The sequence below is a fragment of the Cyprinodon variegatus genome, unplaced genomic scaffold, assembly GCF_000732505.1.
Source record: "Cyprinodon variegatus isolate N-32 unplaced genomic scaffold, C_variegatus-1.0 Scaffold7, whole genome shotgun sequence".
NCBI classification, from domain to species: domain Eukaryota; kingdom Metazoa; phylum Chordata; class Actinopteri; order Cyprinodontiformes; family Cyprinodontidae; genus Cyprinodon; species Cyprinodon variegatus.
In genome coordinates, this window is record NW_015150460.1 from 756,069 (window position 1) to 770,584 (window position 14,516).

Sequence of the window (14,516 nt, forward strand, 5' to 3'; positions counted from 1 at the left end):
CAAAATGACAGCAGCATGTTATTTAATTGACTAATATTTTTACATTTGCTTTTATTTGTTCCTCCTCCCGGTGGTTGTCACCTTTATTCCACTCTGTATTCACATGAGTGAAGCCTTTGTACACTTTACAATAAATAAAGAAATGAAAGAGAAACAGTTCGGTATTCATTCTTTTCCTGCTTTTTGCATCAACTGACACGGTTGCTAAGCGACAGAGCTTAAGATGGTGAAAGCCACCGATGGCTAGACCTGTTTGAATTCATAATCTAAACTCTTCCAATATTCTTATTTTCAAGGACTTCACAGGATTCAGTCCAGGTAGACTGTGTCCTTGGAAGACGCAGCCCCAGAATTCGAACACAGCGTATGTTTATCTCCTTGTGAATCATAGGCAGGGTGCAGCCTGGCTCATCCAGCAAACAGAGACTCTTCTCAGGATGGGTTTTGGTGGCTACGATGTAGCATAATCTGAAAACCGGCTCGTCTCTCCCCTTTTGAGGCCCAAAAGCCACAGGCAAGACAAACTTGAATGGAGTCAGCTGCTTAAGTAGACTCTGTCGTAGGGATGTGATGTCAGGGGGGAGCCGCTTCTGCTCGAATCATCATTTGCTGTGTCCAAATGAGGCCTACATGTTAAATACCATCTCTGGAGTAACGAACACACCAAATCAAAAGAATCAAGGCGGGGGCATTATGAAGCTGTGGAAATGGTGATGGGATTGGGAATGGAGACAAATGCATGATAATCCTAAAACAAACTCCTGTTAGAGGGTAAAAGGGAGTCATGGTTAACCTTCCTAAATTCAAATAACCAGTTAATAAAGAAAAGGTAAAAAATACAAACAAATCTGTCAAGGTATAGAGACATGCATCACAGAACTACAGGAAAAGTGTTAATTTACTGTAGGCTGCACTTGTCAGTTACCTTGATAGATAAGGGCTTTCATAACTTCAGTTGTTGCATTGCAATTCTTATTTTAATCTTCTTAATATAATATATTGAACAAAAAGTAGTGAGTGTAAAGAAAAAGAAATGTAAGATGTTGAAAATTGTGAATAGTTATAGCTATGCTGTGTAGACAACCGAGTATGAGTGAAAAAGAATCATCCAAAGCCTTCAGGTGGTTAAATTTAACAAAAAAACACACGTGGAAAATTTGTGGTTTTATTGAAAGAAGGCCAGTCAATTAGCTCCCAAATGAGGCTGTTCCCCTCAGGTCAGAGAAATATCACAGATAAAAATCTAATAAAAAAACAGAATAATCTTCAAAAATTTAATGTTTTTATTCTCTTGATCATAAAGTCAGACAAAATGCCTAAAGGGTCTTAAACTTTTACATTTTTTATGCAGCAACCCAAAAAAAAAAAAAAAAAGACATTTTAGGGGGTATTTTTGTGACTGGCAAAATGAAAGTAACACATACTTCTTTAGGACGAAAGGGACTTAAGCTTTTTATTGCAAATAAAGCAGAAAGGCTTTGTGGTATGTCTACATTTTCAGACCAAAATGCTTCTACTTTTCACCGTACAGCTTAAGCTTAATCAGACTGGATCACAAGTCACTGGAAAGAACATTTTTGCCCAGTTTAAAATGCAAAGATGAGTCTTATAGCTGCTATTAGAGCTGGATGGGTCAGGCAAGATAGGATGGGTTAAATACATTCTTATTCACATAAAAGATGTATAAATTATGCATAAATCCTATTTTGCTTAATTGTCACAACTATGCTCTGAATTTCTATGGTCTACATTTAATAGATGTTGTATTCTGTGCAGCCAGGTTTATTTCATGTGGTCTGCACCATTTCTTTAGCCTGTTTTTATTGTTCTAAGGGGACATACCTCATAAAGAATGGTGCTGTTACCATGGAGTAAAGGAGCATAGCAGATGTAGGAATGGCCGACCACCCAGCCCAGATCAGATGCAGCCCACCAAACCTGTATTAAATAAATATATGCATGTAATATTATGCATCAAAGAACAACAGCTGTATTATCACTAGTAAACTGCACCAAAATGGAGACAAAAAGCAATAATGTCCTTAACTGTTGAGGCCACGGAAAATGTAAATCAAATAGAAGCTATCTAAATGATAAATGCAGCTGAAAATACTAATTTAAAAACCTATTGTGTATCTCACTGTAATCAGATCATATGAAGTGAAAATGCATTCATCTCCCTCTCTGATTGCTTACACCTTCCCCCCCCAGAAGAGAAGCAATAAGAAGAGAAAGCTTTATCAACTTACATCTCCAGGGCTGAGACCATAAATATTTGACATGGTCCATTTCAGCATAACAGCATAGCCTGCGGTGTCTCTTACGATGCCCTGGGGAATGAGATAAGGAAGACATTAAAGCAGTGACAGGTATTTCTCAAAGCTAAGAAGAAGGGTTCCACTATCAGTTAAAACATGGAAGTTCAGACATGCACTGTTGAAAGCAATGTTTATCATTTTTGAAAGAATGTTTTTAGAAACCAGCAGTGTCAGGCTCAGTTTTAGGCAATAGAACTACCTAAACATCCTGCAGCAAACAGACAGAAACCAAAAAAAAAGCTCATTTCTGAAAAGCCCAGGAGACTCCTTTATTAGCCATTAGTTAAAGATAAATGATGCAATTTGCAGGTTGTCAATGATTTTTTCATTTATAACTTCTCCTGCAGACATTTTTCTTTTATTTATGTCACAGTGACGGAGTTTATAGCGGCTGTAGATGGTTTCACAACCGTGGAGATCTGATGAGTCATGATCAGGCTCTATAAATAACCATTTAGGATAAAATCAAACAGCAAATCTTACAAGTTCTCCGTTTCAACAAAGCGTTATACGACATCCACTGCTAATCAGTGACTGAAAGAAAATATTCATTAATGCCATTAATAAAAATGCAAAGAATTATTAATTAAAAAGTTAAGGAATATTAACAGATGAAAGTGTTCCAACTGAGTTTTGCAGATAAAATGTTTTTAAAATAAAGAGGCATTATAATGGGATGCTATCTCAATATAATGAGATACAATCTCAATATAATGAGATACAATCTCAATATAATGAGATAGTATCTCATTATAATGAGTGGCGGAAACAGGCTTTTATAGGTACCAGTCTAACTTATGGACTGTAAAAAAATAAATAAATAAAAAAAAATTATCTCATTATATTGAGTTACTATCTCATTGTATTGAGATACTATCTCAAAATAATGAGATACTGTAGTATCTCAATATAATGGGATACTAACTCAATATAATGAGATGGTAACTCAATTATCTCATTTCTTTTATTTATGTTCTTTTATTTATATAATATCTCATAATGAGATAATATCTCTATAGTGAGATAGTAACTCAATATAATGAGATAGTATCTCATTATATTGAGTTACTATTTCATTATAATAAGATAATTTTTTTTTGTTTTTTTACAGTGGCGGAAACGGGGTTCCATACTAACTTTTTACCTTCCATGTAAAAAAAAAAAAAAAAAAAAATCTAATGTTTGAACAGTAAGCCATTACGTATACCTTTATACATTTGCTGTGGTCAACAATATGTAGAAGCTTAACATCATATAAATAATGTTAAGGTTGGATTTGAGATTTGATTTTCTACAGTTGGGAGAAGAGAAAAAGGTGATTTTCATTCCATCTGAAGCTCTGCAGTCAGTAAACTTTAGAACAGCTGCACCTTTTGAACATTTTATGCTGGAGGATTCATTGCTTGGCCTATTTCTTTTCCAAGAGCAGAAAATAACATATTTATGCAGAGGTTTTAAAAATACAAAGAAAAATGTGTTTACCAAACGACTAAACTCTAGGGAGCAAAAATGACTAAATGTCTTTAAACTCTTTCTCCAGGCATATCCATTGATTTTATGTTGTCTTCCATGTATGGCAGATGACAGGCATCATATTACTGAATCAAATTCTGCTTTTTTTTATATCCAACACTTTAGAATTGTGCTCAACTGTCGGTCAAGACCACACTTGGTTTCGGGTTCTCCGACAGTGTTTAAAACATTTTTAAATCAAGCTGAAGATACCCCATTCCCCCCAAAATTAATTTGAGAACAAAAACGTAATCCCATCTGAAACCGACAATGAACCTCTGATAATGGTACCTTTGGTGTGCCTGTGGTCCCAGACGTATAGAGAATGTACAAAGGATGGTTGGATGGCAGGGGAACACAGTCATGTGGACGAGCGGTGGCCATTTCTTGGTCCCAATCCAGGTTCAGCTCTGGATCAAGAGAAACTTTCTCCTGAAACAAAATAAAATGGATTTGCTCCAATTATGACTCCATTAATTTGGTCTCATCTTCAGGCTGTAGATTTTACTGTTAGGTCAGATGAATAAACAATAGTTTAATCTGTAAAAGCACAGAAAGTGTGGATTTTATCAAAAAATAACATCAGTAAACAGATTTTCCTTGAGTTTTTGGAACCCGTGGTGTGATTCATTTCAATACAATCAATACATACAAAACTATATTCTACTGAAAAACCTTTAGGAAAATTCCTGCCAGGTTCTATTTCGGAAAACCTGCACATTTGTGGTGAAACAGGATATTTAGATGCGTCAAGAATAACTACAATGATGATCCGTCAATGCTAAGTGATTTATAATAAATTAAGTTGAATCAAAATAAAAAATATAACAGAAATAATTAAAATCACAAAGCATTTTTCACAATTTAGCTAAAACGTTAACTTGGGAAAGTAATACCCTTTTTTTTTTATCTCTTAATGATCTGTGTTGCATTTATCAAAATATGTAGTTTTACATTAACAAGCGAAACTTATATTGCATATTGCTGGGCAATAATAAATTTAAATTGTAGCCTGATATTGGGTTATATTATCGTGATAACATAACATAAGCGACACTTAAAAAAATGTCATTACTTCTCAGCAGTCCGTCTTAGCTAACTGTATGGCTCCAACTGTTTACGAAAAACATCCCAGCAAAATCCCAAACAATATCCTTGAAGAACTAAAAAATATAAAAAATAAAAAATAATCACCTTTTTTCATGGCACCAGTTACATAAAGAAGCATGATTTATATCAATAAACATCTGGTATTAATGTAATTTAATCATATTCATCACATTTGTTAATAACCCCAATAGCATAAAAAAAGAAAAATATTCCAACAATTTTTGGAATTTTTTTAATCGTCTTTGATCCTAATTCATCATTTAGATGATAAATCAAATGTATTATTACTTGAAACTTATCACATAAGGATAATACGATAAATGCCCACCTATAACTATTAAGGATTTCACAAACAAGATTTTCTTCTGGGCCATAAGAGAATATAATTTAAAAATTTGTTTACAATGTTTTTGTAATTTGTGTTATTTTCTATAGCTGTCATAATGAAAGATAAAACTGACTTGGAAAATGTTGTTTATCGTTAGTATATTCATTAATCTTTAAGCTTGATCAACATTAAACAGCATAATGTATTTTTTTCTGCTGTAAAGATAAAATAAAGACTCAGCTCCCAAACAGGATCTCTGCCAAGTTGCAAACTACATTTCTGAAAGCAGTTATACCGAGTATAGAAGTCTATTTGTTTTGGGAATTTTACAAACCTGCATTCTCTTAATTTCAACTCTAATACCAGATGATTTAAAATTCATTAAATGTCCTCACCATGTTGGGCCTGTTATAGATGAGGACTTTGGAGGGTCTGTGAGAGCTCATCTCCAGGGCTTTCTTCACCAGCGGGATGTACTCAACTCTTCTGCCTGGCTCGATGCCAAACGAGGCCGTCACCAACAGCTTGGGCTGCAGAAACACCAATCATGTGAAAATGTTGGGGGAAAACAAATTAGAGGAAACGGAGAGCAGTTCACAAGGGGCTTTCTGGCAGTTCTGTAATCAGGTGCAAGCCTCCAGCACACCTGGTGCCTCCTACATCATCAACAGCATTTCCTGTAGCCTTTCAAAGTAAGAGAACCAGTGCCTATAAACCTGAACCACAATAATAATAGTGGTAGGAAATAAAGAAAAACAACTTGTTTTAAAAGAATTTTGGCTCCTTATTTACTGTTCAGTGTCTTCTAATTTTTAACTCTTCACTTTTCAACTGAAATTAAGTTATTTGAAGTAATATAATGCAAAATTAAAATAGTGTTTTACTTTTCTACATTAAAGTTGCAACAAAGCACTAAATAATATATAGCAGTTTTTACTTTTTTAACCTAGAGATCTAGGCAAAAACAATTAGCATTTCTCCGAAGTCTAGTGGAAAAAACTCAAACACATTTTCCTTATATCTGTATAACTGAACTCATTAACTAAGAAATGCTGGGGTGAGATGTTAGATCTCCTTATGGCTATAAATGTTATTCTGGGGGGGCTTTTAACCATTTATTCCAGCCAGTCTTTTTATTTATTTTTTTTTTTTTAACATGAACTTGGAGTACAAGTTTGAATTTATTGTGAATTTTCTCTAATTGAGACAGTGTTAAAAAAAAAAAAAAAAAAAAAAAAAAAAAAACTGCATATAGGCTTCAATGCATAGGCCTATTGCAAGTTAAAGAAAGTGCACAGATTCCATGGCCATTACCAAACATCTGTATATTCCTGGCTGGAAATCTGGCCACCTATTTTCTTGACTATATTGATGAACTACATTGGAACTAGTTAGCTAAATATTGAAAAAAGTAAAAAAAAAAAAATGCTACAGGTTTTCAGAAGCCCACCTTAATATGACCTGATATATTGACTCAAATGCAACATTTAATTGTGTGAAGGTTCCAACTGTTGATTTAATGTAAACTTTTGTCAATCATCAGTCCATTTAGTTTAATAAACCTTATCCCACAACCACAGCATGACACTGCCACTACCGTAATTGAAAGCTGGGCAATCAGAATGACTAAAAGGGCCGCTGAAAATTGAATCTCCTCTTTTATTTTTAGAACGCTCTCAGTCAAAACCAATGTAAAACTGCTTAATTGTGAAAGGAGAAGTCAGTGTTCCAGTATCTTCCAGCTTATAATAGGTTTGAGGTATTATAGACCCTGATTCCTGAAGGATTCGGATGTACTTTCATTTATGCTTAGGGTAACACTTAGATGATTGACACAATCAGAACCATTAAAGAGGGTTATTGGATGTCAACCTTTTAATATCTGAAACAAGCATTTAAAGTAAAGTAATGCACAAACCAGATCATTAATATGGCCTTACCTAAAGCTCATAATTTAACCCAATTAAATTGTATGGACTGTCCTTAAAAGCCAGTTTTATTTCAAGACATGATCCATTAACAAAGCACTAAGGTGATCATGTTTACAGGTGGAATTATACTCAAAGTTTGTTACTGGATACAAAAAAGTTCCTTTTTATTACAACATGGTCAATGATGACGGAGCAAACATCAGTGGAGGTCAAAGAGTGGCTCATGGTAGTGTCAGTATTATGCATAAACGTGTGCAAAGTAAACAAAATGTGTCGTTCCTTGGTTAATGATTAATCATATTGAGCTTAATATAACAAAGGTCGGTCAGGTAGGCCTACATGTATCTTTTAATTATTTACAGAACAGACAATCAGACTGAAAACACAAAAGGAAGATTTAATTTTAAGTTGGATACAAGCAACTTTAAAAAAAGAAGAAATCCCAAAAATAAAGTAAGGTCTATTAAATAAAATATTATTTATTCTTGATGTTCAGGATCAAATAAAAGGTAAACAGAGGAAAATCCTTACTTTGGCATGATCAATCCGGACTGACAGCTCCTTGGAGGCAAAGCCACCAAAGATGAGGCTGTGCGGGGCACCAATCCGTGCACAGGCCAGCATGGTGAACATGGCCTGGGGCACCATAGGCATATAGATGACAACAATATCCCCTTTCTGCACCCCATTCTTCACAAGGACTCCAGCTAACCTCGACACCTGGATTAGCATAAAGAGGAATTGATGCAGAACACTGAATATAAACTGTCGTTATAGGAAACCCAACCTGTACCTTTTATGAATGTTTATGTGAAAGGATTTTATATAACTATATAAACCAGAAATTTCCAATATAAATGTGCTTTTAAAAGTTACATTTATCTTAAGACTCAAAACAAGCTTATTGTGTTCTTTCAACGCCACAAAACCGAACAGGGTTTAATTTAAAACTTATAAATCAGGCTTTATCAGTGCAGCTAATTAGGCTGTCCAGTTCCCTGTTTTATTTGCTACCACTCACCTGGTCCTGAAGTTCCCGGAAGGTAATGATCTTTTTAGTTCCAGCCACCGGGCTGTCATAAATGATGGCTGGCTGTTCTCCACGGCCACTTTCCACATGATGATCCACAGTATTAAAGCACATGTTTAACTTCCCCCCAACAAACCTGCAAGAAAGACAAACTCTCATCACAGACATGCAAACATTAATGCACATCCAGACAAATAATCTTCTGGTTCTGAAAAGGACTTCAATGGTTGGCATGCCTATCTCTAATGTAAAACAGATCTGACCTCTGCAGCCTCCTGTAATATATTTTATTTCTCTTTTATATTTATAAAGACGTGTGAACATATAGTCAGCATGATTGTGACTGTGATAAAGATGGGTAAAGCACAATGAACTCATCTGGTAAAGGTCTGTGCTTTGCTGATTACAGCTAATCAATGGCTTTCATCAGGCAGATGATTCTGCAGATTTTAAAACAGTTAAACAACAAGAAGGCAGAACAATTGATGTTTATATAACTGTCAGGGTATTTGTTTATCCTTCCAAACCAGATCCTGTAATTGACAGCTCAAATTTTTGTTCTTCTGTCTGAAGGCTGACATTGTGTTCTCTATAAGTTAAGACTCTTTCCCATCTAAATTAGTGAGGAAAGGGAAATTAACTGAGTTTTTCAAACAAAGGTTGACCAGTATTTGGCAACCCTGCCATTGGCAAAACAAAGCCAGGTTTGTCCCCACACTGGCAAACGGGGTTAGCATTGACAATGTCACAAGTGGGACAGAAATCAGGAAAGTGAACAATGGAGAGCAATATGATAGGGAGCCAGGGTATAGTAACTGTACTTATATGTTTGGTTTTTTTGTCCCTCTGATTCTGTCTCACCAGTGCTGCACCGTGTTTATCGAATGTTACTAGCGGTGTGTTGACATTCGTACATTGCAAACAATGGTGTCACGTAAATTAGCGGGTCGACCCAGGTCTGCTAATTCCACTGTATGCCAGTCAGAGCAAGGGGTCGCTTGTTGAGTTGTTTGACACAATACAACACGGGTCAGTGAGCCATTCCCACTACTAATAAAAGATGATTGTTCCTCGGTTTAAACAGCTATTTTGGCCAGCGAAAAAAAAATCCAACAACACACAAAAAAACGACATATGTAACTTTCCCCATTTGTTATAAAGACGGTAGTCGATGCGACTAAATTTCCCTGAGACTGTTTATTCACACCAATTATGCAGGATTGAGATTCAGGTAATGCATGACCAACACGTGTGTTTACTGTGAAGTTATTAAACACAACATTATGTTTACCTCTTTCAAGATTCTAAACTTGTCAGCACGTCAGTTGCTGACGAGTTGGTTGAGGTGACAGCGGAGGTAAAGTGATACAGTACAAAGCCAAAGGTAGAAGTTTCTTAATTTCATCATTGTCACATGACATTGTTTCTTCACAGTTAGATTAATTATTACCTCATTGCCATTCATCTTTCACACTGCCACTGTCTTCCTTCAGGCAAAACATTACAGCTTTTCTTCCACTAGGGGTAGCCAAAATCAACCAAAATTGAAACCTGGCACAACTTACTTAAGCCAAAAGGAAAGCGAAAATGACGTAAATGAAATTAGAAAGGGACTTATTTGAATAAAAATAAACCCCAGCTGTTGGATGATCAAAAATACAACAGACGTTATTGAAAACTAAACTCATGATCTTGGAACATTTATTTTGTACCTGGTTGTTAGCCTAGTAAACTAGTCCCAACCGCCAGCGGCCAAAATCATTTTTGCCTGTGAGTTGGTCTAGCCTCGATCAATGCCCCAGGCCCTAGAACTGGCGGGCCAATCACAATGCAGAGATGTGTTTGGAATTTTTGGAAGCAAAGTTTTTAAGGGCGGGACGACAAAGATGGCAACAACTATTAAACAGTTCTCGTTTGACTCAGCTTCGGAATCAGTTTTGGAAGGATTAGACTTGGGGTTTTCGTTGAAACGTGAGCAGAAGAGGCTCTACACTCATTCATTTTTAAGAAGAACGTATTCGCCGTTTTATCAACAGGCTGTTTGTTTACACTCCCCCACCAACTTTCTTTCGCTCTTTTTACGTCACAGTCAGTTGCACTCATTGGTCAGAGCGTTGGCCAATAGGCACAGAAAGCTGTTTTTAAAAATTAAGGGTTGCTCTCATCAACAATCTTCCGATGTCTCATTCATCGGGGCCAGACTAGATTATACATTTAATCTCACATTTAGTCTGGTTTATCAGGCTACCTGTTTGTATATTCTTAATTTCAATCTAATAACAGGTTAAACAATATTGAACAGAATTAAATGTTTGGAATGGTGCTTAATTCTCAAACACTGATTTCAATCTGATTTGTTTGCCAATTTTGATCTAATGTTTTTTCATCCATAAACATTGTCATCATTGTATTATAATACGTGAAATTAAGGAAAATCTAAGTTTTAGTAAGTGTGTCACTGTTACAGCTATACAAAATGTAAATGCCCCATTTGGTGTTTTTTTTGCACATTAAAACAGTTTTAAAAAAATAAACTTACAACATAACAGACTTGTTTGTGTTTCCACCCAAATAAAAAAATGCCAGGCATCTCAAAAATGATAAGGCAGATCCCACTGTAGGTTACAAATTCAACACATTCACACATGGCTGCTAAAACATACTTATTATTCAAATGTTTAATTCTAATTGATTTAGAAGTGTACAATGGCAGCATGATAAACCTCTTGCAATAAAAACCAAAATGTTTAAGCGGATGTTTTTAATAAGCTTAGAAAACTAGAAATTTTTAATTGCGCATGTTTTCTTCTGGCATTTCAGGGATTCCATATTAAAGTGTTGATTAAACCTTTACAACAGGGTAGCCTTGCTCTACTTCTGCTTTTCAGGTATCCTATTTATGTGATTAGTTGTATTGAATCAAGGCTGTATCTTTTATCTTTTTTTATTTGATTATATTTTCTGAAGGGCTTTTTTTTTTTCAAGTATTTATAGTATTGTGGCATTTTTGGCGCTCCATAAAACGGCATTCATTGTTTACTTTCAGATAGCCTGTAGTTTTCAGCTTTTCCCCTCCTTTCCTGCCAATTTGAAACATGAAATTTTTCTATGTTGTGTTGTTTATACACTCGCTGAAAACCTACCAGTTTGGAAACACCGGGTCTTCAACATGCAGAGTTTTGCTCCAGGGCTCAAACCATTTTATGTTGTGTCCCATCTCACCCCAGAAAGTTTCAGGGTGGTCCCTCGCCGAGGCGAAGGCTTGGCTGTAAGCGCACACGGACGCATAGTTTCTGCAGCTTTGTAATCCGGAAAAAACATTTTCTTTTGCAGCTGCATGCGATCCTGTAGCGCTAAAGCCTCCTTCTAGCTGTGGTTGTTTTGCTGCACAGCAATACCAAAGTTTCCTTTCCAATATCCTCTTGCTGTGGACAGGAGCGCAGGGCGTCAAGCGCATTAAGTTCTTTATTTGGGAATGCATTGTTTCTGTAGTTAATCTCAAACTGTTACATTAACTCAATGTCCCGTTTGCAGGTAAAAGTTGTAATAATCAACACTGATCGAGTTGACCTAGAGGGAAAGAAGACTTTAGAAATCCTCCTTCAATGCCCTGCAGGAATTTGAACTATGAACTGGATGTAGTTTTTGCAGGAGGAGCTTTAAAACACAATAGTGGGCAGAAGATGTTACATAACCCACAGCTGCAATGTGAACTGCTTTCCCATAACATGTGTTCAACATAATTCCAGATTTTTAGCTTATTTTCAGTCTTTCTAAATCAGTTTCTCTTAAATAAAACATGGCATTTTGTTTTATGCATCATCTTAAACTCAGTGGTGGATAGAGACTAGTTACATTTACTAAGTTACATTTACTTGAGTAACATTTTGAAAAAAAATCTACTTTTAGAAGTAAAAAAAAAAAAGTTAGCACTGTAAATTTACAGTCACATGTTTGTATTACTGTTTTTATATTTTTTATTTTATTTCATTTTTCACTATTTTTCAAGGCTGCACTTTTAAAAAGATGAAATGACATATAAATATGTCTAAGTAAAGTATCACTAATCCTATTTGAGTAAAATCTCTGTCTACTCTATCCTCTGTGAGTAATTTGAATTATTCCAAGATCAACTGATCATGCAGTAAAGAATAGATATTATATTTACCCTTTGGTATGGTTCACAATAAAGGATTTATTTTCTAAGTTTTATGTAGAAAAAAAAATATTTGTTTTTCATAAATTTATTCTTTCATATTAATGGCATCTTTATATGCATTTGAGCATTTAAAATTCCAAAAAGTGCACATAAAAGCTGTCTGTGTGCATCATTTCTAAATATCAAATCGGATATTAATGTTATTCAGTTTTTGATTAGCCTTTCAACCAAACCTTTCGACCAAATACTGTGAACTGCCTTTAATATATATGTTTATAATTCTCTGTGATACTTTATTCCAACATTGCATGATTTACTCGTGTTTTTATGGTTTTGGTTTATTGCATTGAAAAAAATGCCATTTGTTGTATACCTGTTTGAAATTTGTTTTTATTTATTAGTTTAGCCTCTACAACATTGGACTCCCACATTTTGAGGATTGAAGCTGGTCCATTTTAAAGCATATCTATTTTTTTTTCCTGAACACATTCTTTTGTTTGATGTTAATGTATGCATGAAATAACTGTAATACTAAAACATATTTTAAGCTGTTTTTTACAGGTAAATACTTTTGGTGAAAACTTCAATTCCAGCCACAGAAAATCAAGTCTAAACCATGATTTTATGTTTCAGAGTGGGCATTATGGTTCTATATAGCATAGTGTTATCGTGTTATTGAACCAAACATTTGCCATTTGAAACAATGCCCTGAAATAACAGCCATAACACACATTTATTCTCTTACAAGTTCTCAGAATCCCTGAGACCAGCTTGGCTGTTTTCTGCCGAAGAAATGGCTTCAGTCTAGAATCCTAATTCTTAATCCAGACATAAAAAGATTGGAAGATTTTTGCCAAACTAAGACAACAACCAGAACTGGCAGAAATTCCTTCAGTATCCTTGGTTGTGTTTTTGTAGCTCAGTGACCTGTTTTATTCTGGTTCTTTTATCTTTTTTAGAGAAAAACGGTTCACTTTGTTCAAATCTGTTTAAGGGCTTCACAAAACAACTGTATTTATACTTAAGTCATATAAAGTAATTCTCAAAACAATAGCTCTGCAATTCATTCAAGGATTTAAGGATAAAGAAGGTTAAATACCAATGTATATCATCTTTATTATTTGTAGTCGTAAAAACAATTGAAAAAAATTCTATATCCAATCACTTCTCGTCCCAGTGTCTACAATTTTGCTCTGAGTTGTTGTGCTTTGTGCACGTTTCTTCCAAACAGCTTCCAAGCTGCTGGTAAATACCCATAATCCAGCTCGCCCTCGCTGGACATGACCTCTGCCCAGAATCCCACTGGGCTTGAGTAACTCAACCATCTGATGTTTCACATCATCTGTTTCTATTTATACATGTGGAACAATGTTTCCATCAGATGCTGCAGGAATCATGGCGTTCTCCAGGGAAGCAGTTGCCTTGCAACCACTGGGTTCATTAAACTTCTTGCATTAATAAAATCTGATGGGAAAATAAAGTTCTACATAAAAGCACTTTATTTAGATGAATAACATCTAACCTCAAAACAAATATGTCCCTCTTTTATTTAATCTCACTTCCAAATCTATTTAGTAAATTCTTGATTATATTTTTTGTCTAAAAAACAAATAATTTCAAATTTAAACTAAATGTTGAATAAAGTTGTTCTAGATCCTTATTCCTTCAAACATGCTTCTAATTCTTTTGATAAAACTATCACTGCAACCTGCAGGGGATGTAATGTTCTTGCACTTTTGCAGCAGAAGTTAACAGAGCTTTTTTTGCCCCTGAAAATGGATTTATAATCACTCAAATTAGCTTTGAGATAAAGATTAACTTTTTAATTTGGAGAGCAGTTTAAGATGCAGCAGTTCTTACAGCTTAGTTTAATGGAGGAACATTAATATAATGGCTTGCAATCACTAAAAAAGTATTAATCAAATGCCTCAGACCAGAATCTTTAGGCGCAGTACTTGAAAATCATTAACACCCCTTAAACTTTTTATTTGACCAAAACTTGCATTATTTATTGGAGAACAGAAAACATTAATGACAAAGAAGTAAAGAATGTTCCATCAGGGTTAGGTTAAAAAAACACCACCTTTCAGCATCATGTAGAGTTCTTTTAAGTTCATTGATCTAAACG

At 35.0% G+C, this 14,516-nt stretch overlaps 1 protein-coding gene across 1 annotated transcript in view; it reads right to left on the reverse strand.

The window, feature by feature from the left end:
- acss3 (acyl-CoA synthetase short-chain family member 3) overlaps positions 1–11,849 on the reverse strand; it is a 50,815-nt gene extending 38,966 nt beyond the window's left edge. The window contains exons 1-7 of the mRNA XM_015375726.1: positions 11,373–11,849; positions 8,221–8,365; positions 7,731–7,919; positions 5,664–5,798; positions 4,122–4,262; positions 2,250–2,330; positions 1,843–1,938 (exon numbers count right to left, since the gene is read on the reverse strand). Of these exons, the coding sequence (XP_015231212.1) occupies positions 1,843–1,938; positions 2,250–2,330; positions 4,122–4,262; positions 5,664–5,798; positions 7,731–7,919; positions 8,221–8,365; positions 11,373–11,710 (1,125 nt within the window). The 5' untranslated portion in view covers positions 11,711–11,849. The remainder of the gene's footprint in view (positions 1–1,842; positions 1,939–2,249; positions 2,331–4,121; positions 4,263–5,663; positions 5,799–7,730; positions 7,920–8,220; positions 8,366–11,372) is intronic.
- Between the last annotated feature and the right edge of the window lie 2,667 nt (positions 11,850–14,516).